The following is a 23,983-nucleotide window of genomic DNA, read 5'->3' on the forward strand; positions in this document are numbered from 1 at the left end:
GGATTTGGGATATCAGCAGTGGCTGGATCATGGATGCCAAGGGGCTTCCCCAAAAAACGGACAAATAAAAAAAATTATGTATCTTTATCTCTCTGTTTCATAATTTTCCTTCATGAATGCAAGGGAAGTCAGCAAGCATCTGGCCTTACTTGACAAAAAATGCATAAAAAATGTGCCCATCAGCATTGAGCTAAACTTAGTGACCTCAACTGTGAATGGTCCTGGTGCATCAAAAAAAAAGTGTCAAGGGAAGCCAGCTTGGCTTTGACATCACTCCTATCAAATACCATTGAGAGCACACTTCATTGACAGAAAAACTTGGATTGTTGCATCTCGTTGTGTTGTTGTCCTCCTGTGGCTAGCTAGGCAGCTAGCTAAAATTGTCCCTTTCCTAAATTATCCATGGATGGAGATAGAGATTTGGACATGTGGTTCAGATCCAACCATTAATTAATACATTGTTGTGCCGCTGGCCAGAGAGATTGGAAGTTCAATATGTAGCTAGATGTAGAATGCTAATGTTAACTAGCTAACGTTGCCCATGAATGGAAGTTAGGCTATCGAGCAAGCATTTTAGCCAGCTAGCTTAGGACAACAAATAAAAGAGTGTAAGTATGACAGAGTGATAGACCATTTCGTCAACATGAAAGAGAGGAGGATGGCGTTGGCTTTTCTCTACAAGTAGGTTGAGTCAACATGTTTTTCTACTTGCACGAACGCGCCCACACACAGAAATAGGAACCATGGACAGCCACATCATATTTAGCTTACGTTGATTGGACTATATTGAAATGTTGAAATTAAAATAACGCTGGAATAGTGGAGGCAGCTCCTGTTTTCTTTGCGACTTGCGGTAACTCTCTGTGTTTCTAAATCAATAGTTCTTTAGTGGTCCGAAAATGTCAGAAACATTAACTTGCTTGATCATGCTGTAGGTCAAGTAACTGTCTGTTACTGTACATTCAATGTCCTTTGTAGACATCACTGGACAGTGGTTACTATCCGGTTTTGTGATAAAACAAAGGTGTGGTTGAATTTACCCTGTCACTGTGTCTTCTTATTGTCTTGACCTGTAAGCCTATATATCACGGTCGCAAGGCATATGAATTAACAGGTTATAGACCAAACAACACAATTGAGGGGTCTTGTTGCTTGTGTGTGTGTGGGGGGGGGGGGCGCTTGCTACTGGATACCAGTAGAATGGAGGATGAAAGCTGGAATAGGACTGCAGACTTCAATTTACTATCCACCTGATGTCAAGAGGGGCATGGGCTATAAATAATCTTACCTCACCTGACTCACCTGGTTTATTCACCTGACTCTATAGCATAGCCAAGAGAAAGTCACAGTCAATAATCGAGGTGAACTGTCCAAGCCACTGAATATCTCCCTTGTACAGTAAACCATAGCCTACAGCAAGGGGAGGCTAAGAAACTAGACAGTGACCTACCTGAGCATTAGCCAGGTAAACCAGGACACCTCACTATACATATGTCCCTATGCAAACATGTTTCAAAACAACGTGTTATGACTGAATGATACTTGTAGATTTAACTCACAGCAATCTACAACCAACCACCCCATATGGGGATTCACAAAATGTGTCACTAACTCTGAAGACTTCACAGCAGTTGCCGAAACAAAATACATTTTGCTGATTAAATACTGAAGAATGCCAACGCTTTATTATCCAGGAAATTTCACATCCGGGAAATTAAACATGAGCAAAGACGTGGAATGTCACATTTATTTTCCTTCAACGAAAGCACCATGATTGGTGAATGCAAGGAAGAAGAAATATAAAACCACCGGAGAGCCGTACAGCAATGAAACCATTAGATTAAGACCACGAAAAAAAACGTGTTAAACGAAGGAGCGAAAACCGAGTGACTTTCATGGCCGAAAAAGGAGGTTTTCGTGCGGTTTTATGGTAAGCGAATTACTACTATACAACCAATCACATAAAGGGTGCACATCAACGCAAATAACTAAAAGTGCACAATGGTGCTTGCAATATGGGTTAGTGCTATATGGGATCATTGGGACGTCCATATCCTAAACACTAACCTCACCCCCTACCCTTACCTTAAACATAACCTAGCCATAACCCTAAACATTAACAATTTCAATTTCTATGGTGGTATGGACGTCCCAGTGATCCCAAATAGCAAAGATATGCAATATGTAGCTCTCAGACAAACGTAGAACGGCACTCCTTGTTTGACAGCTGGAGAACCAATGGAAATATCCATCGACCCAGCTGCGCTATGGTGCAGCCAATGAAAAATAGAATGTTACGGGTCCAATTAAGGTTAGGCTGTTGTAGCAGGCGGCCAGTGCTAAACTTCACCAAATAATAGCTGTTTGTATTTTGGCTGCAGCAGTAGCCATTTTAGGTAAGTAGGTTTTTTAACTTTTTTTTTTACTCTGTGTTGTATTGCTGGGTCTTGTGTTGTGGTATGGTTGTGGAGTCTCGAACTCGTGCATCCCTCATGAATGAACTCCTCTGCTCTTGTGCTTTAAGAGGATTAAGAAATTGTACGGAGTTTTTTTCCGCCGTCTCCCACCCCCCTTCAAATTTTGTATGCATTTTTCTAAACTGTCATGGCGTTTTGTGTCCTTGGAAATAAATGCGGGGGTAAAACCCAGTGTTCGGCAGCTGATGGCCTGACTGGTGAGTGTTGCCCGGGTAGGTGAGGTCTTATTGAGGGGTAGCGGCGGTGTCCCTGCGAGGAGTTTAAGGGGGTGTTAACACGTGTAAGGACTGGAATATATAACATCATTGCAGTGACATTAGAGTTAGCAGACTGGCTAGCTCGATAGATTGCTAATATAAATAGGACACGGTTCCCGCCGATGTAGTGTTTTTTTTTGTCGGAGATGTTTTGATGATTAACGCGGTCTTAATCATATAAGAACGATCAATTTGCCAGCCAACTTGTAGCAATTATGATCTATAGGCTACTACTTAATGATAGCCAGCACAAGTCCTTACCATTAAAGGCACGTTCCCAACGGTAGGTAAATTATTCCTATGGAATTTTATTGTAGCCTATCTACACCAGGTGCGCCTCTGTGCAACAGAAAACAAAGACCCTGGTTGCACAGGTAAAATAGCCCCCTGCACCACTTAAGGTTCCTTTTGTTAACTTATAAACAAAAAAGCTATCCCAAAATAAGAGCTCGCTATGAGCGAATACGTTTTTGTCTGATTTTAGTTTAGGGCAAACTTCATTTCGAAAGCTATAGTGCATTTGGTGGTTATTTTAATCCGGTAGTTTGTTTCCTAGTTTGGCCCATTACTTTCAAAGTGTTGTGCTGTAATTTACAAGAGTCTAACTTTTAGTTGCACATTTTATTTCACATATATCCTAGACTAGTTGACACATGAGTTAGACTTGCAGTAATTACATTGTAATTATTCATGGTGCCCAATCATGGAGGCCTAGATTTAATGTCTCACAAAAAAGGCCTGGTGTAGTGTAACAAAAATCTATCGATGGAGAAATGTGACAAACCAATGATCACCTGTTTATTGTATTTTACCATCAGCTGTGTTTAATTTCCATTTTAAGATGACTAATATCAATGATCTTCGATGCAGAAGAACTTTCTGCAGGACTAGTCAACTAGAAATACCAGGTCATACCAGGTCATATTAAGGTTAGTGTGTTTTGTTTTTCACTTTAATAAAGAAATATATTTCTGTGTCATAGATGCAGCGACGGTGAAGAGAAACATGAAGATACAAAATAAGGACAAACAGGTTTGTATCTTTTTGACCTACATTGTTGTCTGGTGTCTTTACACGCATATTAAGTTGTAAACAAATGTCTTCAGCAACCTTGAAATATAAAAATTAAGAATAGCACTGCCACTCAGCTCAATTCTGCCTTGAGTTGCCATAGTGTGTGGGTCGATATTTATGATCCTAAGTTCCTTCACAGATGGAATTGAAGGATGAGTCAGACCTGTGTGTCTGACGCATCACACATGTTACCATACAATACGAGTATAGTCTCTTGGTCTCTGCTCATTTCTCACTGAGTTGTCCATGTTCGATGTTGAACCCAGGCCACACACAGCACTCTGTTCATTAGCCTTAGGGTCCTCAGGGCCTGAGGTGCTGGTTCGTGAGGGCCTTGTTAATGGCAGGATTTCATTCTAAACCATGGTGATAGGCCTATTTGAAGACCCATTCTGTAATGATAGATGCTATTTGTTTTAAAGCCACATTTTGCAATACTTCCTACAGTTCAATGGTAATTTCGTAGATGATATACACATTGTTCCTTGAACGATAGTCCCATTCCTTACCAAACAAAGTGAAGGATCAGCCTTTAATCAAGTGTGTTATCTGACTATGACAGCTCCAAGTCCATTCTCCAACAGAATCAATGTGCAGTGTTTCCCCTTTTGTTCATGTAAATCATTTAAACAATTTAAATTGTTGCCACCACCCCAGAAAATATATATATATTTTTTTCAGAATGGCAAAACATATTTTCAATGTAAACTTAAACAACTAAAACCAGATATAGATATTGGAGTGCTATATTTATCTTTGAGAACTAACAACCACCAAAATAAAAACTAGACAGTCCTGGAGAATTGTAACATTCCAAAAGTGTCATGTCATGGCCCATTGATTTTGTTATAATGTTTGAGTCACTTAGATGGATAGCATAAGAACACTGCATAAGCCATGGCAAAATGTGTACAATTGTAGGAAATTAGCTTTTAAACTGTAAATCTTTTTCTGCCCCATGGCAAAATGTGTAGAATAGCAGGAAAGTAGATTTAAGCAAATGTTGTCTCTGCGGCCAAGAGTAGGGCCTCTAAAATGTTTGGTCGGAGACCGTGCCATTGGCATGCCCGCAATTTTTTATCCTGAGCAGATGATCACACCAACAAGTTGAGAAGGGTAGGTGGCTGCTGGAATTCCCATGATACTGCTTATTTACAGAGTTGTTTCTTCAAAAGAATATTAACCAAAATCATGAATTTACCTCGGTGGCTGAATAAATATTGTACAATGAGATAAATAGGAAAGTGGCCAAACTTTAACAATTTTGCTTATTGAATTAAAATTAGTAACTGACAACATTACACAACAATGCAATGCCTCTTGCAATTTATTCATCAATCTCACATCATCAAGTTACTGTAACTCCTGGATTATTATATGTGACCGACCGCCTTGATTCGGTTTTATGTAGCAAAATTTGAAATTGTGTTTTTTACATTGGATAAAAGCAGAGACACATAGCTACAAAATTGTATATCATTCACTGCATTTGAGGAACAATGGGAAAGTAATTCTGCTTTGAAAGTTGATGAACTTGTAACTTCATTTTTGAGAAAATGGCCTTTGAATTTTTTAGTGCCTACTGGAGAGCTATTCTCTGTCTACACCCATTCAGCATCATTCACATCCTCTTAAGTGTGGCCTTCAAGGCAGAGTTGCAAAGAAAAAGCCATATCTCAGATTGGCCAATAAAAAGAAAAGATTAAGATGGGCAAAAGAACACAGGCACTGGACAGAGGAACTCTACCTAGAAGAAAGTGTTTTGCGGGTGCTATTTAATGAAGCTACCAGTTAAGGACTTGTGAGGTGTCTGTTTCTCAAACTAGACACTCTAATGTACTTGTCCTCTTGCTCAGTTCTGCACCGGGGTCTCCCGCTCTTCTCTTTCGATTCTGGTTAGAGACAGTTTGCGCTGTTCTGTGAAGGGAGTAGTACACAGCCTTGTACGAGATCTTCAGTTTCTTGGCAATTTCTCGCATGGAGTAGCCTTCATTTCTCAGAACAAGAATAGACTGACGAGTTTCAGAAGAAAGTTCTTTGTTTCTGGCCATTTTGAGCCTGTAATCGAACCCACAAATGCTGATGTTCCAGATACTCAACTAGTCTAAAGAAGGCCAGTTTTAATGCTTCTTTAATCAGCACAACAGTTTTCGGCTGTGCAAACAGAATTGCAATTGGAACACAGGAGTGATGGTTGCTGATAATGGGGCTCTGTATGCCTTTGTCGATATTCCATAAAAAATCAGCCGTTTCCAGCTACAGTAGTCATTTACAACATTAACAATGTCTACACTGTATTTCTGATCAATTTTGATGTTATTTTAAACTGGTTTTCTTTAAAAAACAAGTACATTTCTAAGTGACCCCAAACTTTTGAACGGTAGTGTACATCATGGATGGACGTCTCTCACTGTCTCGGATGCCATGGTTGCCCTTAGTTGGAAGATCTATTCCGGAGACAGGTGTTTTCTCCTTAGCTATCATACTCAAATTCCACTGATTTCAAAACTCCTCCAGAAATTGGAGAGCAACACTTAAGTAGTAAAAAAAGAAAAGCTGCGTTAGACAGGATTACCTACACATACTGACCAGCTCAAATAGACAGAAGCGTGCTATATGGCAGACCAATCCAAACTCATCTCTCGGCATGTCCAGCCCACTCATTATCTCAGCCAATCATGGCTAGCGGAAAGGTTTCTGTCTTTTTGTGGCTAAACCAACTAGGCTCGTAATTTTTTATATTCGTAGTTACAGATGTCATACAAGTCTGTAATTAAGGCACATGAAAGTTCACATGGTCCAGAAGGCATTTCTGTCTAAAAACGCAAAAAAACAAATGTTACGTTCAAATGGGTCTCTTGTGACGTAGTGACCCGCGGCATACGCCTAGTTTCCTGCAATTAGGATATAAAACTTGGTGAAACGAGAATGAAAATGTTAGTTAGGTTGACAAAAGTGGCACATACCTGATTCTGACAAGTCCATGCTTGTGTCTGGTCCACCATCATGCTACCTCAATGGACTAGACTCTTCTCGAGACTTGACCATAGAGTTTCTAAAAGGACATCCTAGATTTGAGCCAATGTCTTAAGTAGTTGAACATGTTATTACTCTAATTTAGTGAAAGTGACGAACTGACACGTTTTCATTTGTCAAAAACAACTATATATCGAAGGAGTGCCTTTGATTTGACGGCCTGCACAAGACGAATGTTAGACCCGATGATGTGTTCCTACCCACGAGGTTAGCTAGCCAAAGTCACCATGACATCGCCAAGCTTGATCGGGGATTTCTATTGGAGAAGCAGTTTCTGCCCCTCTTCTTACTCTACTGTCTTTGACTAGATATCCCATTCAGAAGAATGTCTTAGAAGGACAAGGACATTCTTCACACCCCTGCTATGCCAGATGGTTAGTTAGGCGATATAGTTAAATTCTTTTCAATTCATTGTTCATTGGGTTTTCAGCTGTAAACAAAGCGAGAACATGGAATGGACATCATGATTAGGGCTCGGACAGAAAATGTTGCACTTTGTATGGACAAATCTACTGTAGCCCCTGGTGATGAGTAGGGACGGGGGACGCTAGATCAGGCTGAAAGATGGGCTTACTTCTTCATGGAGCACTGTCGCTTGGTTTTGGCCTGTTGGACTGTGATGTGGGCAAATGCCCATTTAGAATTGGAACTATACACTTGGCCTGTTCTGCCTGTACACATGCACCACGATGAATGCTTTAATGCCGAAACACATTGGTTTAACTTCTCTGGGAAATGGCCAAAAAGCCAGTAAAAATGCAGAGCTCCAAATTCAAATAAATTACTATAAAAATCTAACTTTCCTTAAATCACACGTGAAAGATACCAAATTAAAGCTACAACATGTCAGAGTTCAAATAGGCTTTTCGGCGAAAGCAAACAATGCTATTATTTGAGGATAGCAACAGAGTAAACAAAGAGAGAGAAGCATATTTCAACCCTGCAGGCGCGACACAAAACGCAGAAATAAAAATATAATTCATGCCTTATCTTTGACGAGCTTCTGTTGTTGGCGCTCCAATATGTGCCATAAACATCACAAATGGTCCTTTTGTTCGATTAACTCCGTCGATTATATATCCAAAATGTCCATTTATTTGGCGCATTTGATCCAGAAAAACACTGGTTCCAACTTGTGCAACGTGACTACAAAATATCTCAAAAGTTACCTGTAAACTTTGCCAAAACATTTCAAACTACTTTTGTAATACAACTTTAGGTATTTTTTTAACGTAAATAATCAATAAAATTGAAGACGGGATGATCTGTGTTCAATACAGGATTAAAACAAACTGTAGCTAGCTTTCTGGTCACGCGCCTCTAACAAACAGTACACTTCAAGTGACCCTCGTTCAAGATGGCCGTACTTCTTCATTACACAAAGGAAAAACCCTCAACCAATTTCTAAAGACTGTTGACATCCAGTGGAAGCGGTAGGAACTGCAAGAAGGTCAATTAGAAATCTGGATTCCCAATGAAAGTCCATTGAAAAGAGTGACCCCAAAAAATGAAAATCTGAATGGTTTGTCCTCTGGGTTTCGCCTGCTAAATTAGTTCTGTTATACTCACAGACATGATTCAAACAGTTTTAGAGACTCGAGTGTTTTTTTGCTAATAATATGCATATCTTATCTTCTGGGGATGAGTAGCTGGCAGTTGAATTTGGGTATGCTTTTCATCCAAACGTGAAAATGCTACCCCCTATCCTAGAGAAGTTAATAAAGGAGCACTTTTATATTGAACTGCTATTTTCCTCTAGCTGAATAAATGTTGCACAATGAGAATAACAGGAATGAGGCCAACCCTACGCTATTTTGCTTTTAGAATTGTAATTCATAAGTGGCAACATTACACAACACACTAGCATGGATTAATGCAAGTACATTACACTTAGGCATATTTTACAATTTAATTTGATTTATTTCACCTTTATTTAACCAGGTAGGCCAGTTCTCTTTTACAACTGCTACCTGGCCAAGATTAAGCAAAGCAGTGACAAATACAACACAGTTACACATTCGAACGTACAGTAAATAATACAATAGAAAAACCGAAATACAGTGTGTGCAAATGTAGTAAGATTACGGAGGTAAGGCAATAAATAGGCCATAGTGAAGAAATAATTACAATTTAGCATTAACACTGGAGTGATAGATGTGCAAGTAGAGATACCGGGGTGCAAAAGAGCAAGTGCAAAAAAAATAACAATATGGGGATGAGGTAGTTGGGTGGGCTATTTACAGATGGGCTGTGTACAGGTGCAGTGATCGGTATCTGCTCTGGCAGCTGATGCTTATAGTTAGTGAGGGAGATATGAGTCTCCAACTTCAGTGACTTTTGCAATTCGTTCCAGTCATTGGCAGCAGAGAACTGGAAGGAAAGGCGGCCAAAGGAGATGTTGACTTTGGGGATGACCAGTGAAATATACCTGCTGGAGCGCGTGCTACAGGTGGGTGTTGCTATGGTTACCAGTGAGCTGAGATAAGGCGGGGCTTTACTTAGCAAAGACTTATAGATGACCTGGAGCCAGTGGGTTTGGAGACGGATATGTAGCGAGGGTCAGCCCACGAGAGCAAGCAGGTCGCAGTGGTGGGTAGTATATGGGGCTTTAGTGACAAAACGGATGGCATTGTGATGGACTACATCCAATTTGCTGAGTAGTGTTGGAGGCTATTTTGTAAATGACAACGCCAAAGTCAAGTATCGGTAGGATAGTCAGTTTTACGAGGGTTAAATTTTGGATTGGAGATGCTTAATGTGAGTTTCGAAGGAGAGTTTACAGTCTAACCAGACACTTAGGCATTTGGAGTTGTCCACATATTCTAAGTCAGAACCGTCCAGAGTAGTGATGCAAGTCGGGCGGGTGGGTACGGGCAGCGATCGGTTGAAGAGCATGTATTTAGTTATACTAGCATTTAAGAGCAGTTTGAGGCCATGGAAGGAGTGTTGTATGAAATTGAAGCTCGTTTAGAGGTTTGTTAACCTGTTTGGGATAGGGTGCAGCATTTTCATGTTCGGAAGAAAAGTGTGCTCAGAGTAAACTTCCTGCTACTCTGGCCCAGAAACGAATATATGCATATTATTAGTAGTATCGGATAGAAAACACTCTGACATTTCTAAAACTGTTTGAATGATGTCTGTGAGTATAACAGAACTCATATGGCATGCGAAAACCTGAGAATTCCAACCAGGAAGTGGGAAATCTGAGGTTTGTAGTTGTTCAACTCATTGCCTATCGAATATAGAGTGTCTATGGGGTCATATTTCACTTCCTACGGCTTCCACTAGATGTCAACAGTCTTTAGAACCTTGTTTGATGCTTCTACTGTGAAGGAGGGGGGAATGGGAGCTGAATGAGTCAGGGGTCTGGCAGAATGGCATGAGCTGGTCACGCGCGTTCACGTGAGAGCGACCTGCGTTCCATTGCAATTCTAAAGACAAAGGAATTCTCCGGTTGGAACATTATTGAAGATTTCTGTTAAAAACATCCTAAATCAATCAAGTTTATTTTATATAGCCCTTCGTACATCAGCTAATATCTCGAAGTGCTGTACAGAGACCCAGCCTAAAACCCCAAACAGCTAGAATGCAGGTGTAGAAGCACGGATTGATTCTATACATCTTTTGACATGTTTCTACGAACTGTAATGGAATTGTTTGACTTCGTCTGACCTGTGCGTCATGAATTTGGATTACTGGACTGAACACGCGAACAAAATGAAGGTATTTGGACATAAATTATGGACTATATCGAACAAAACAAACATTTTTTGTGGAAATGGGATTCCCGAGAGTGCATTCTGATGAAGATCATCAAAGGTAAGTGAATATTTATAATGCTATTTCTGACTTTTGTTGACTCCGCAACATGGCGGGTATATATTTGGCTTGTTTTGGTCTCTGAGCGCCGTACTCAGATTATTGCATGGTTAGTTTTTTCCGTAAAGCTTTTTTGAAATCTGACACAGCGGTTGCATTAAGGAGAAGTATATCTATAATTCTGTGCATAATACTTGTATCGTTTAACAAAGTTTATTATGAGTATTTCTGTAAATTGATGTGGCTCTGCAAATTCAGGGGATGTTTTGGAGGCAAAGCCAAATGTAAACTGAGGTTTTTCGATATGAACTTGATCGAACAAACAGTAGCAAGTGTATTTCAACTATAAAAAGGGTAGGTGGGGTTATAGTCTGTTTTGACTGGAATTGGTTATTATAAGAGTCACACTGACATGGGGGGTGGTTGAGCTGTGTAAAGACATTGTGTAACATGTTGTTCCGGGAGTGTCATCTGATGAAGAATATGAAAGGTTAGTGATGAATTTTATCTCTATTTCTGCTTTTTGTGACTCCTCTTTGGTTGGAAAATGGCTTTATGCTTTCTGTGACTAGGTGCTGACCTAACATAATGATATGTTGTGCTTTCGCCGAAAAGCCTTTTTGAAATTGGATACTGTGGTTGGATTAACGAGAAGTTTATTTTTAAAATGGTGTCTAATACTTGTATGTTTGAGAAATGTGAATTATGAGATTTCTGTTTGAATTTTGCGCCCTGCAATTTCTTTGGCTGTTGGTGAGGGGTTCTGCTGTTCCCAGACAGATTAACAGAGTGTCCAAATAAGGGCCAGATGTATACAGAATGGTGTTGTCTGCATAGAGGTGGGTCAGAGAATCACCAGCAGCAAGAGCGACATCATTGATATATACAGAGAAGAGTGTCGGCCCGAGAATTGGGGAGGGGGGACGACTTGGGCAAGTTGCTGCGGGGGGTGCAGAGCTGTTAGCCGAGGTAGGGGTAGCCAGGTGGAAAGCATGGCCGTAGAAAAATGCTTTTTGAAATTCTCAATTATCGTAGATTTAATAATTTTTGCACTATTGGTTAGAGCCTGTAAGTAAGCATTTCACTAAGGTATACCTGTTGTATTCGGCGCACGTGACAAATTAACTTTGATTTGATTTATTTAGTTTCTTAGCCTCAGTGCAGTGGGCAACTGGAAGGAGGTGCTCTTATTCTCCATGGACTTTACAGTGGCCCAAAACGTTTTGGGATTAGTACTACAGGATGCACATTTCTGTTTGAAAAAGCTAGTCTTTGCTTTCCTAACTGACTGTGTATATTGGTTCCTGACTTTTCTGAAAAGTTGCATATCACGGGGGATATTCGACGCTAACGCCACAGGATGTTTTTGTGCTGGTCAAGGGCAGTCAAGTCGAGTGAACCAGGGGCTATATCTGTTCTTAGTTCAATTTTTTTCTGAATGGGGCATGCTTATTTAAGATTGTAAGGAAAGCACTTTTTAAAAAACAACCAGGTTTCCTCTACTGACGGGATGAGGTCAATATCCTTCCACGATACCCGAGCCAGGCCAATTAGAAAGACCTGCTCGTTGAAGTATTTTAGGGAGCATTTGACAGTGATGGGGGTGGTCGTTTGACCGCGAACCCATTACAAGTGCAGGCAATGAGGCAGTGATTGCTGAGATCCTGGTTGAAGACAGCAGAGATGTATTTAGAGGGCAAGTTGGTCAGGAGGGTGACCATGTTTACATATTTACGGTTGTACCTGGTGGGTTCCTTGATGATTTGTGTGAGATTGAGGGCATCTAGCTTAGATTGTAGGACTGCCGGGGTGTTAAGCATATCCCAGTTTAGGTCACATAACAGAACGAACTCTGAAGATAGATGGGGGGCAATCAATTCACATATGGTGTCCAGGGCACAGCTGGGAGCTGAGGGGGGTCTATAACAGGCGGCAACAGTGAGAGACTTATTTCTGGAGAGATTCATTTTTAAAATTAGAAGCTTGAACTGTTTGGGCATAGACCTGGAAAGTATGACATAATTCTGCAGGCTATCTCTGGAGTAGATTGCAACTCCTCCCCCTTTGGCAGTTCTATCTTGACGGAAAATGTTGTATTTGGGTATGGAAATCTCAGAATTCTTGGTGGCCTTCCTAAGCCAGGATTCAGACACGGCAAGGACATCAGAGTGTGCTAAAGCAGTGAGTAAAACAAACTTAGGGAGGAGGCTTCTGATGTTAACATGCATAAAACCAAGGCTTTTTCAGTTACAGAAGACAACAATTGAGAGTTCCTGGGGAAACGCAGGGTCTGGGTTAACCCCCACATCACCCGAGGAACAGAGGAGGAATAGGATGAGGGTACGGCTAAAGGCTATTAAAACCGGTCATCTAGTGCGTTGGGGACAGAGAATAAAAGGAGCAGATTTCTGGGCGTGGTAGAATAGATTCAGGGCATAATGTACAGACGGGTATGGTGGGGTGTGGGCACAGTGGAGGTAAACCCAGGCACTGGGTGGTGATAAGAGAGGTTGCATCTCTGGATGCACTATTTATGCTGTGTGAGGTCACCACGTGTGGGAGGTGCGACAAAGGAGGTATCTGAGGCATGTTGAGTGGGACTAGGGGCTCCGCTGTAAACTAAAACAATGATAACTATGCTAAACAACAGTATACAAGGCATATTGACATTTGAGAGAGACATAAAGCGTGGCATAAAGCAATCACAGGTGTTGATTGGGAGATCTAGCTAAGACAACAACAACGGGTAAGACAACAACAGCTAATCAGCTAAAGCGGCAACTACAGGTAAAATGGCGATGAATGGGCAGGGAGGGTTGGTTAACTACATGGGCCTGAATTCGAGGCTGTGGCTGACAGATAAACCAAAAAAAATAAACAAAATGGAGTACTGTGATTAATGAACAGTCCAGCAGGCATCAGCTATGTAGCCAAGTGATCATAGGGTCCAGTGAACAGCAATAGATGGAACAGGTAAGCCGCGAGGTAGTCATTACTACGCTAGCACGCGGGAGACACAGCGTTTAAAGTTAGCAGGCCGGGGTTAGTAGAAGCATCTGCTCCGACGTCCGGCAAAGACCGGTTGACGGCACAGCGGATGAAGTTCTGTCGGCAGACCAGTCGTGGTGGCACGGCGGGGTGCCGTGTCGACAAAGGGTCCAGGCCAGATGGTGAAAGAGGTATTGTAGTTGTAGTAATTTAGTTTGCTAGCCGAGAGATGCGGCTAACGGGTGCTAGCTTCGGGGCAGGAGCGTTAGCCACTATAGCCAATCGGTGGCAGCTAGCTAACAGCGACGATCCGATGCAGAGCTTACTGCAAGGATCCGGTGGAGTAGTGGATTCTAGCTGTGTTGGGGTAGTGACCGGGAGGCATCAGCTGTGTAGCCGAGTGATCACTGAGTAGGCCGGGAGGTCGGCCTGGCTCAGAGCTAGCTTCGGGGCAGGGTCACTCAGTAGCAGCTAGCTAGCTGTGATGATCAGGAGTAATGGTCCAGGGATTTCGGCAGGAATCCGGCGTTGTAGTGGAAAAAAACAGTCTGATACTAGCAGGCTGGCAAGTATTATCCAGGCTAAAAAACGTCTGGTGTCTGTGTGGAGGGTAAAGGCCGCTGGCAGTGGCTGACAATGACTAAATAGCTAGTAGCTAATTAGCTGGTTAGCTTCTGATGGCTAGCTCCTGATGGAGGTTCTGGCTATAAGGTCTATAAAAAAATAGCTGATCCGTATCACATTGGGTGAGGCGGGTTACCGGAAGATATATTTAATTTAAAAATGGAAAAGAGATTGAAAAGAAATTATAAAAAGAAAAATACAAAAAGTACACGAGAGAACGACAAACCACGTCTGCACTGCTACGCCATCTTGGATATTTCACAATAAAGTGTAATAAGGAGAACTATGTATGTCTACTCAATGGAATAAATCGAAATACTCCTGATATCGTTCTTGAAAGATAATTGGAGGAACAAGGTTTATAAGTGTAGGAACAGAACAATTTTTTTTAGACAACCTTACAGGTACTTTAAGACTAATTTGTGGAAAACATAATCTCATCTCGCTGCAAGCTCATCAAAAGTTTACATTTTTGTACTTTTATGATCAACTATTCAGTCTGTGGACCATCTGTTTAGTAGTCCTTTATGTATGTTTCTCTAGTAACACAAATTATGCAGCCTGTACCTCATCACTGCACTGATTGTGCTAGCTAGACACTCCTGTGAACATGATGTCTGTTTATTTTACCCAATCTTCTAAAAATTGGCACTAGGTGTGCAGTAAAAGGCAATAGACTGGTTGACAAAACACCCAAACGTCATATTGTGGTTTGTCGGTACATGGCCGGCGCTATGGAGATTTTTATTTTTTATTTATTTCACCTTTATTTAACCAGGTAGGCTAGTTGAGAACAAGTTCTCATTTGCAACTGCGACCTGGCCAAGATAAAGCATAGCAGTGTGAACAGACAACAACACAGAGTTACACATGGAGTAAACAATAAACAAGTCAATAACATGGTAGGAAAAAGAGAATCTATATACAATGTGTGCAAAAGGCATGAGGTAGGCAATAAATCGAATAATTACAATTTAGCAGATTAACACTGGAGTGATAAATCATCAGATGATCATGTGCAAGAAGAGATACTGGTGTGCAAAAGAGCAGAAAAGTAAATAAATAAAAGCAGTATGGGGGTGAGGTAGGTAAATTGGGTGGGTAGTTTACAGATGGACTATGTACAGCTGCAGCGATCGGTTAGCTGCTCGGATAGCAGATTTTTAAAGTTGTTGAGGGAGATAAAAGTCTCCAACTTCAGAGATTTTTGCAATTCGTTCCAGTCGCAGGCAGCAGAGAACTGGAAGGAAAGGCGTCCAAATTAGGTTTTGGCTTTAGGAATGATCAGTGAGATACACCTGCTGGAGCGCGTGCTACGGGTGGGTGTAGCCATCGTGACCAGTGAACTGAGATAAGGCGGCCCTTTACCTAGCATAGCCTTGTAGATGACCTGGAGCCAGTGGGTCTGACGACGAACATGTAGCGAGGGCCAGCCGACTAGGGCATACAGGTCGCAGTGGTGGGTCGTATAAGGTGCTTTAGTAACAAAACGGATGGCACTGTGATAAACTGCATCCAGTTTGCTGAGTAGAGTATTGGAAGCTATTTTGTAGATGACATCGCCGAAGTCGAGGATCGGTAGGATAGTCAGTTTTACTAGGGTAAGTTTGGCGGCGTGAGTGAAGGAGGCTTTGTTCCGGAATAGAAAGCCGACTCTAGATTTGATTTTGGATTGGAGATGTTTGATATGAGTCTGGAAGGAGAGTTTGCAGTCTAGCCAGACACCTAGGTACTTATAGATGTCCACATATTCTAGGTCGGAACCGTCCAGGGTGGTGATGCTAGTCGGGCGTGCGGGTGCAGGCAGCGAACGGTTGAAAAGCATGCATTTGGTTTTACTAGCATTTAAGAGCAGTTGGAGGCCACGGAAGGAGTGTTGTATGGCATTGAAGCTCATTTGGAGGTTAGATAGCACAGTGTCCAGGGAAGGGCCGGAAGTATACAGAATGGTGTCGTCTGCGTAGAGGTGGATCAGGGAATCGCCCGCAGCAAGAGCAACATCATTGATGTATACAGAGAAAAGAGTCGGCCCGAGAATTGAACCCTGTGGTACCCCCATAGAGACTGCCAGAGGACCGGACAACATGCCCTCCGATTTGACACACTGAACTCTGTCTGCAAAGTAGTTGGTGAACCAGGCAAGGCAGTCATTAGAAAAACCGAGGCTATTGAGTCTGCCGATAAGAATATGGTGATTGACAGAGTCGAAAGCCTTGGCCAGGTCGATGAAGACGGCTGCACAGTAATGTCTTTTATCGATGGCGGTTATGATATCGTTTAGTACCTTGAGCGTGGCTGAAGTGCACCCGTGACCGGCTCGGAAACCGGATTGCACAGCGGAGAAGGTACGGTGGGATTCGAGATGGTCAGTGATCTGTTTGTTGACTTGGCTTTCGAAGCCCTTAGCTAGGCAGGGCAGGATGGATATAGGTCTGTAACAGTTTGGGTCCAGGGTGTCTCCCCCTTTGAAGAGGGGAATGACAGCGGCAGCTTTCCAATCCTTGTGGATCTCAGATGATACGAAGGAGAGGTTGAACAGGCTGGTAATAGGGGGTGCGACAATGGCGGCGGACAGTTTCAGAAATAGGGGGTCCAGATTGTCAAGCCCAGCTGATTTGTATGGGTCCAGGTTTTCCAGCTCTTTCAGAACATATGCTGTCTGGATATGGGTAAAGGAGAAGCTGGGGAGGCTTGGGCAAGTAGCAGCGGGGGGGGCGGGGCTGCTGGCCAAGGTTGGAGTCGCCAGGTGGAAGGCATGGCCAGCCATTGAGAAATGTTTGTTGAAGTTTTCGATTATCACGGACTTATCAGTGGTGACCGTGTTATCTAGCCTCAGTGCAGTGGGCAGCTGGGAGGAGGTGCTCTTGTTTTCCATGGACTTTACAGTATCCCAGAACTTTTTGGAGTTAGAGCTACAGGATGCAAATTTCTGCTTGAAAAAGCTGGCCTTTGCTTTCCTGACTGACTGCGTGTATTGGTTCCTGACTTCCCTGAACAGTTGCATATCACGGGGGCTCTTCGATGCTATTGCAGTTCGCCACAGGATGTTTTTGTGCTGGTCGAGGGCAGTCAGGTCTGGAGTGAACCAAGGGCTATATCTGTTCTTGGTTCTGCATTTTTTGAACGGAGCATGCTTGTCTAATATGGTGAGGAAGTAACTTTTAAAGAATGACCAGGCATCCTCAACTGACGGGATGAGGTCAATATCCTTCCAGGGTACCCGGGCCAGGTCGATTAGAAAGGCCTGCTCGCAGAAGTGTTTCAGGGAGCGTTTGACAGTGATGAGGGGTGGTCGTTTGACCGTGGACCCGTGGCGGATACAGGCAATGAGGCAGTGATCGCTGAGATCTTGATTGAAGACAGCAGAGGTGTATTTGGAGGGCAAGTTGGTCAGGATAATGTCTATTAGGGTGCCCATGTTTACGGATTTAGGGTTGTACCTGGTGGGTTCCTTGATGATTTGTGTGAGATTGAGGGCATCAAGCTTAGATTGTAGGACTGCCGGGGTGTTAAGCATATCCCAGTTTAGGTCACCTAACATAACAAACTCTGAAGCTAGATGGGGAGCGATCAATTCACATATGGTGTCCAGGGCACAGCTGGGAGCTGAGGGGGGTCGGTAGCAGGCGGCAACAGTGAGAGACTTATTTCTGGAGAGATTAATTTTTAAAATTAGAAGTTCGAACTGTTTGGGCATAGACTTGGAAAGTATGACAGAACTTTGCAGGCTATCTCTGCAGTAGATTGCAACTCCTCCCCCTTTGGCAGTTCTATCTTGACGGAAAGTGTTATAGTTGGGTATGGAAATCTCAGAGTTTTTGGTGGCCTTCCTAAGCCAGGAATGGCAAAGCTGGGCATGCACTTAACCCTAAATCTTGAGCAAGGCACCCTAATTGCTCCAGGGGTGCTGTACAATGGCGTCCCTGGCCATGACCCCACTCCCTGCTGCTGTGTCATGGGGAGTTTGGATATGCAAAAAACACATTTCCATTATACTTGTGTAAAAAGACAAATATAAGTACCCACACTAATAATAATTGTTAACCTTTTTAATACGTGAGTTCCAAGTATCTCTTAACGGTTGCCCCAGCGTGAGTTGTTTTATGCACGTGGTGTCAGAATGCACTCACTGTTCCAAAATGGGATTATTACGCAACAGGACAGTTAACACGTGCTGCCAGCTAATTATCTATAGGCTATGTTTCAACTTGTCAATTTCAAATTATTTTCTAACAAGTTGTATTTTTTTAACCTGTTGGGGATGGGGGCGCTGTTTAGACTATTTATGCTAATTTGGTAATTTTTGAAACGGCTTCCCACAAAATCCTTGATCGTACAATATGCATTTTATTATTATTATTGGATAGAAAACAGCCTATAGTTTCTATAGGAGTTGAAATTTTGTCTCTAAGTGGAACAGAGCCCATTCTACAGCAATTTCCCTGACATGGATTCAGATTTCAGAAATGTTGGCCACTGTTCTGAAGTCAGTTAAAAAGGCACTGATATTGCTATGACTGTACGGACACTTCTTACGTCTTCCCCTGGATGCCTTTACGTGATGACGATTCCAATGGGGTCGATTGCGCAGTCACAGGCCCCACAAATGAAAAAACCCTGAAGCTAGTCATTCTTTTGGAGCTGCGTCATGCGCCTAGAGGACACCGGCCCGCTCCTGTTCCAAGCATTAGTGAAGGGGGTAATATTACTCGGGTCATGTTTCTACTCGTTATGGGAGTTAAAAACATCATAAGGTAGTTAATTTAAAGCGTTTTATAGCAATTTATATCCGTTTAGTGCGATTTTGGGACATTTATTTTTGCAACGATGTGAAAAGTTGGGCACGCTTTTCAGTTCATCCCGAACGCAGTTGACATTTCCACATGGCAAGAGGACAGCTTTCCACCAAAAGACGATTTCTCCCAAGAAAGGATCCTTTGCCCAAGATACTGATGGAAGAACAGCTCAAGGTAGGACATTTTTATTATGATAAATCGTGTTTCTGTCAACATTTTAGTGGCTTAGGACGCCATGTTTTTTGACGTAGCTTCGCTTGGCGCAAACTGTATTGAAAGTAAGGATAAATTAAAAAATGTAATAACGCAATTGTATTAAGAATTAAATTGTCTATCAATCCCTGTCCACCCTATATTTTTTAGTCACGTTTATGAGTATTTATGTATAAGAGTAGATCACTGTCTAAGTGGCGCAAGGACTTTTTCTTTACCAGCTTGTCTACATTTCACATTGTCTAACCATGATTTTGGTGGCTAAATATAAACATTTTCGATCAAACTGTATATGCATGTTGTAATGTGATGTTACAGGAGTGTCATCGGAAGAATTCTGAGAAGGTTAGTGAAAAAATTAATATCTTTTGGCGATGTTGACTTTTATCGCTCACTTTGGCTAGAATCAATGCTGGGCTGCTAATTGCTATGTGCTAAGCTAATATAACGATTTATTGTGTTTTCGCTGTAAGACACTTAGAAAATCTGAAATATTGTCTGTATTCACAGGATCTGTGTCTTTCGATTCGTGTATGCTGTGTATTTTTACGAAATGTTTGATGATTAGTAGTTAGGTAAACACGTTGCTCATTGTAATTATTCTAGTCCATTTGTGATGGTGGGTGCAATTGTAAACTATGCCATCTACCTGAAATATGCACTTTTTTCTAACAAAACCTATCCCATACCATAAATATGTTATCAGACTGTCATCTAATGAGTTTTTTTGTTGGTTAGGGGCTATAAATATCTTAGTTTAGCCGAATTGGTGATGGCTACTGGTGTTGGTGGACAAATAAAAGATGGTGGATTATGCTAATGTGTTTTTAGGTAATAGATGTACATCTTTACATATTGTGTCTTCCCTGTAAAACATTTTAAAAATCGGAAATGTTGACTGGATTCACAAGATCTGTGTCTTTCATTAGCTGTATTGGACTTTAATGTGTGAAAGTTAAATATTTTAAAAAAATATATTTTTTGAATTTCGCGGCACTGGTTTTTCAGTGGGGGGGGGGGGTGCCGCTAGCGCCACGCTGATCCTAGACAGGTTAAAGCTTGCCCGCTTGTCCAGGGGCAAGTAAAAAAAAACAATACAAAATACTTGAACAACCAGAATATAGATTTCAGATGTCCGAATGGACAAGTAAAAAATCACAATCAAACAATTACTTCTATCAGAATTGGATCAGGCTGCCACAGTGCAAGGTTGACATTCTGAGTATATTGCCCATATATTTACTATAGGCTATTTCAATGAATATGTTTTACACAAAGCAAGAGGACAATGTATACAGAGCTAAGTTTCACCAAAGCAGCACAAAATAGCTGGTCAGAATTATATACAGTATATTTTTTCTCTCTCGTAAATGATCTGGGACAATAGCCAAAGTCCAGTTTTATAGCGGACATTCTGGTGTCTTATTGTTTGTTGTAGAAGCTCAAATGTTATATTTTCTCGAAATTTGATATGAATGACTTGGCATATTAACATTAGAACGGCCACTGACATTTTGATTTTGTATTTTTAAAAATCACCCCCTTCCCTGACTTTTCCTAAGTGTTTGTATTTTACACTACTTATGTGTCAGAATTTTGAAATCACAAACAAAGTATTTAGAGCCTTTTTACCTGTTCCCCCCCCCCCCCCACACCTACTCCTAACTTAACCTGCCAAGACAATGTGCTGTAGGCTGTGGTACCCAGCCAGGGGTTAATTCGTCTCTCACTCCTCACTGAATGAATGACAAATAGATGAATGGGAGATAATTGTGCACCTTACTTCACAATTGAATTTAAATTAGGCATAACTGAATGATAAGGAGGGCGAAGAGGGTTGATTTTAATTTAGAAAGACAATAGTGTAATAATGAGTTTATGCCTTCATCAGCAGCAAATAATTTGAAACGCGTCTTGGGGGTTGATACCATTCTCTTTTACATTTTACTTGGTAAAAATAAGCTGTTACAGGACTGTTTTAATTACTGTAACTCTTAATAATATTATTTATTGTAAGGGAAATAAAAAACATGGTATGTGTTACAGTGGGCCTTTAGAATAATGCAAAACATATCCTTGACTATCCAACTTGATGTGTGGGAAACAAACGATGCCAGTCAGCCTGCGCAGCCGGCCCGTCAACAACACCTAAAATATATCAAAACTAATTTCACACAAGAGTTGGCCTATAGACAAGATTTAAATTGACAAAAATTTGATGAGTGACAATATTAGGCCTATCAGTTGACATTGTACATGAAAAGATTGGGGCATCTTGTTATTCACAGATGCAGGGAAAGGGTCATCACTTTGATTTCTATAAAGTATGTGAAAGAGCACATTCTTCCGTTTTCTATTACACTTAATTTTGTCAAATAACTCATAATTCAAGAGGTGTGCCGTTTATTTCCAAATGTCACTTTTTCCAAGGATATCCGTGCTGTCCATGCTTTCAGCACATGACCGCATTGCTCTGGCTACTAAGCAAAAACTAGTAACTTAACTTTTTAGGGATAGGGAGCAGCATTTTCACTTTGGATGAATCGCATGCCCATAGTGAACTGCCTTCTACTCTGTCCCAGAGGTTAATATATGCATATTATTATTACTATTGGATAGAAAACACTCTGTTTCTTAAACTGTTTGAATTATGTCTGTGAGTATAACAGAACTCATATGGCAGGCAAACTTCCAAACAGGAAGTGGAAATTCTGGGGCTGGTTGATGTTAGAGTCAGTGGTCTGGCAGAATGCTACTTCCTGGTCATGCGCGCTAGTCATGACATGGCCATGTGTTCCATTACTCTGTAGACAAAACGAATGCTCCGTTTGGAACGTTATTGGATATATATGATAACATCCTGAAGATTGATTCTCTACTTAATTTGACCAGTTTATTCGACCTGGAATATAACTTTTTGCAGTTTTCGTCTGAGTTCGCCTGGACCGGCGCCAGCCAGCATTTGGACATGTGAACTAAACATGCTAGCAAAAGTAGCTAATTGGACACTGTAATGGACATTATCGAACAAAACAACGATTTATTGTGGAACTAGGATGCCTGGCACTGCATTCTGATGAAAGATCATCAAAGGTAAGGGAATATTTATGATGTAATTTCGTGTTTGTTGACTCCAACATGGCGGAGAAATGTTGTGTATTTCTGAGCGCCGTCTCAGATTATTGCATGGTATGCTTTTTCCTGAAGTTTAAAAAAAATCTGACACAGCGGTTGCATTAAGAACAAGTGTATCTTTAATTATATGTAAAACATATCTTTCATCAAAGTTTATGATGAGTATTTCTGTTATTTGACGTGGCTCTCTGTAATTACTCCGGATATTTTGGAGGCATTTCTGAACATGGCGCCAATGTAAACCGAGATTTGTGGATGTAAATATGCACATTATCGAACAAAACATAAATGTATTGTGTAACATGATGTCCTATGAGTGTCATCTGATGAAGATTATCAAAGGTTAGTGATTAATTCTATCTCTAGTTCTGCTTTTGTGACTCTATCTTTGGCTGGGGAAAATGGCTGTGTGTTTTTTGAATTTGGTGGTGATCTAACATAACTATATGTTGTGTTTTCGCTGTAAAACATTAAAAAAATTGGACACGATGGGTAGATTAACCAGATGTTTATCTTTCATTTGCTGTATTGGACTTGTTAATGTGTAAAAGTTACATATTACAAAAAAATATTTTTGAATTTCGCGCGCTGCCTTATCAGCGGAATGTGGGTGTTCCGCTAGCGGAACCCCTGGGCTAGAAAGGGTAATGAACTTAAAATTAAATTATGCTATTTATTTATGCAATTCATCCTTTAAAATTGTTCATGCACTGGTGCTTTTGTTTAGGAATGCAGCAAATAATTTCACCTGTGCACCTGTCTGGTTATATTATTATGATCTTTGTTTCTACTTTGTCAAAAGCAGCTGTAACTGGAATTTATTAATTACTATAACTCTTACTAATCGAATCTACAAATAAAGTTGATCAAATGGATTACACTTATGCTTGTATTGTAAGTTAAATGAATATAGGCTTTTGGCCTACTTTGCTTTTGTAGGACTGAATCAAGGACATGTTTTGTATAATTATACAATCTCAATTTTATTTCCACAAATATTTCTTCATGCAATTAATCCTTTATAATAGTTAATGTACTATTTATCCATCGTTCTCTAGCGGGTACTTTTAGGCTGAAAGGCCAAGCAGTTCTAGTGTTAAGACACTTTTTCAGTTTAATGGATGCTAGAGTTCTTCTCCTGCTGTTTCATTATCAAACAATGAATGAAGTTAATAGAGTTTTAGGCTCGCAAAGTTAAGTTGTTTTTGAATAACCCAAAAACATGGTAGGCCTAAGGTAATAATGAGAGCGAGAGAAGAAACTATAGCAAGGTATACATTTCAAATGAGAAATTTGAATAAACCTTAGTTGAGTCCAGAAAAAAAAATATATATATTTGCCATTGTGAACCAAACGACCAAAATCCTAATCCTACTAACTGAAATATCATAAAAGCATTAAAACAAATTAAAGTTATGAAGAGCATTTTCTAGGGATGCACGATATATCGGTGAACATATCGGAATCGGACGATATTAACTAAAAATGCCAACATCGATATCGGCCCGATGTCTAGTGTAACGCCAACGTGGAAAACCGATGTCAAAGCTGATGCGCATACCTA

The 23,983-nt window shown here is 41.0% G+C and overlaps 1 protein-coding gene across 10 annotated transcripts in view; it reads left to right on the top strand.

Annotated features, from left to right (window-relative positions):
* Nucleotides 1-1,730: 1,730 nt before the first annotated feature.
* The window catches only part of chd6 (chromodomain helicase DNA binding protein 6), a 119,395-nt gene continuing 97,142 nt past the window's right edge, over nucleotides 1,731-23,983 (top strand). For 5 of the 10 annotated variants that reach the window (XM_055907899.1, XM_055907909.1, XM_055907982.1 and 2 more), the window contains exons 1-2: nucleotides 2,414-2,674; nucleotides 3,717-3,766. In XM_055907899.1, the coding sequence (XP_055763874.1) occupies nucleotides 2,605-2,674; nucleotides 3,717-3,766 (120 nt within the window). In that variant the 5' untranslated portion in view covers nucleotides 2,414-2,604. The other 5 variants (XM_055907966.1, XM_055907936.1, XM_055907926.1 and 2 more) reach the window with 3 other exon arrangements.

This window comes from Salvelinus fontinalis, chromosome 3 (genome assembly GCF_029448725.1).
Source record: "Salvelinus fontinalis isolate EN_2023a chromosome 3, ASM2944872v1, whole genome shotgun sequence".
NCBI classification, from domain to species: domain Eukaryota; kingdom Metazoa; phylum Chordata; class Actinopteri; order Salmoniformes; family Salmonidae; genus Salvelinus; species Salvelinus fontinalis.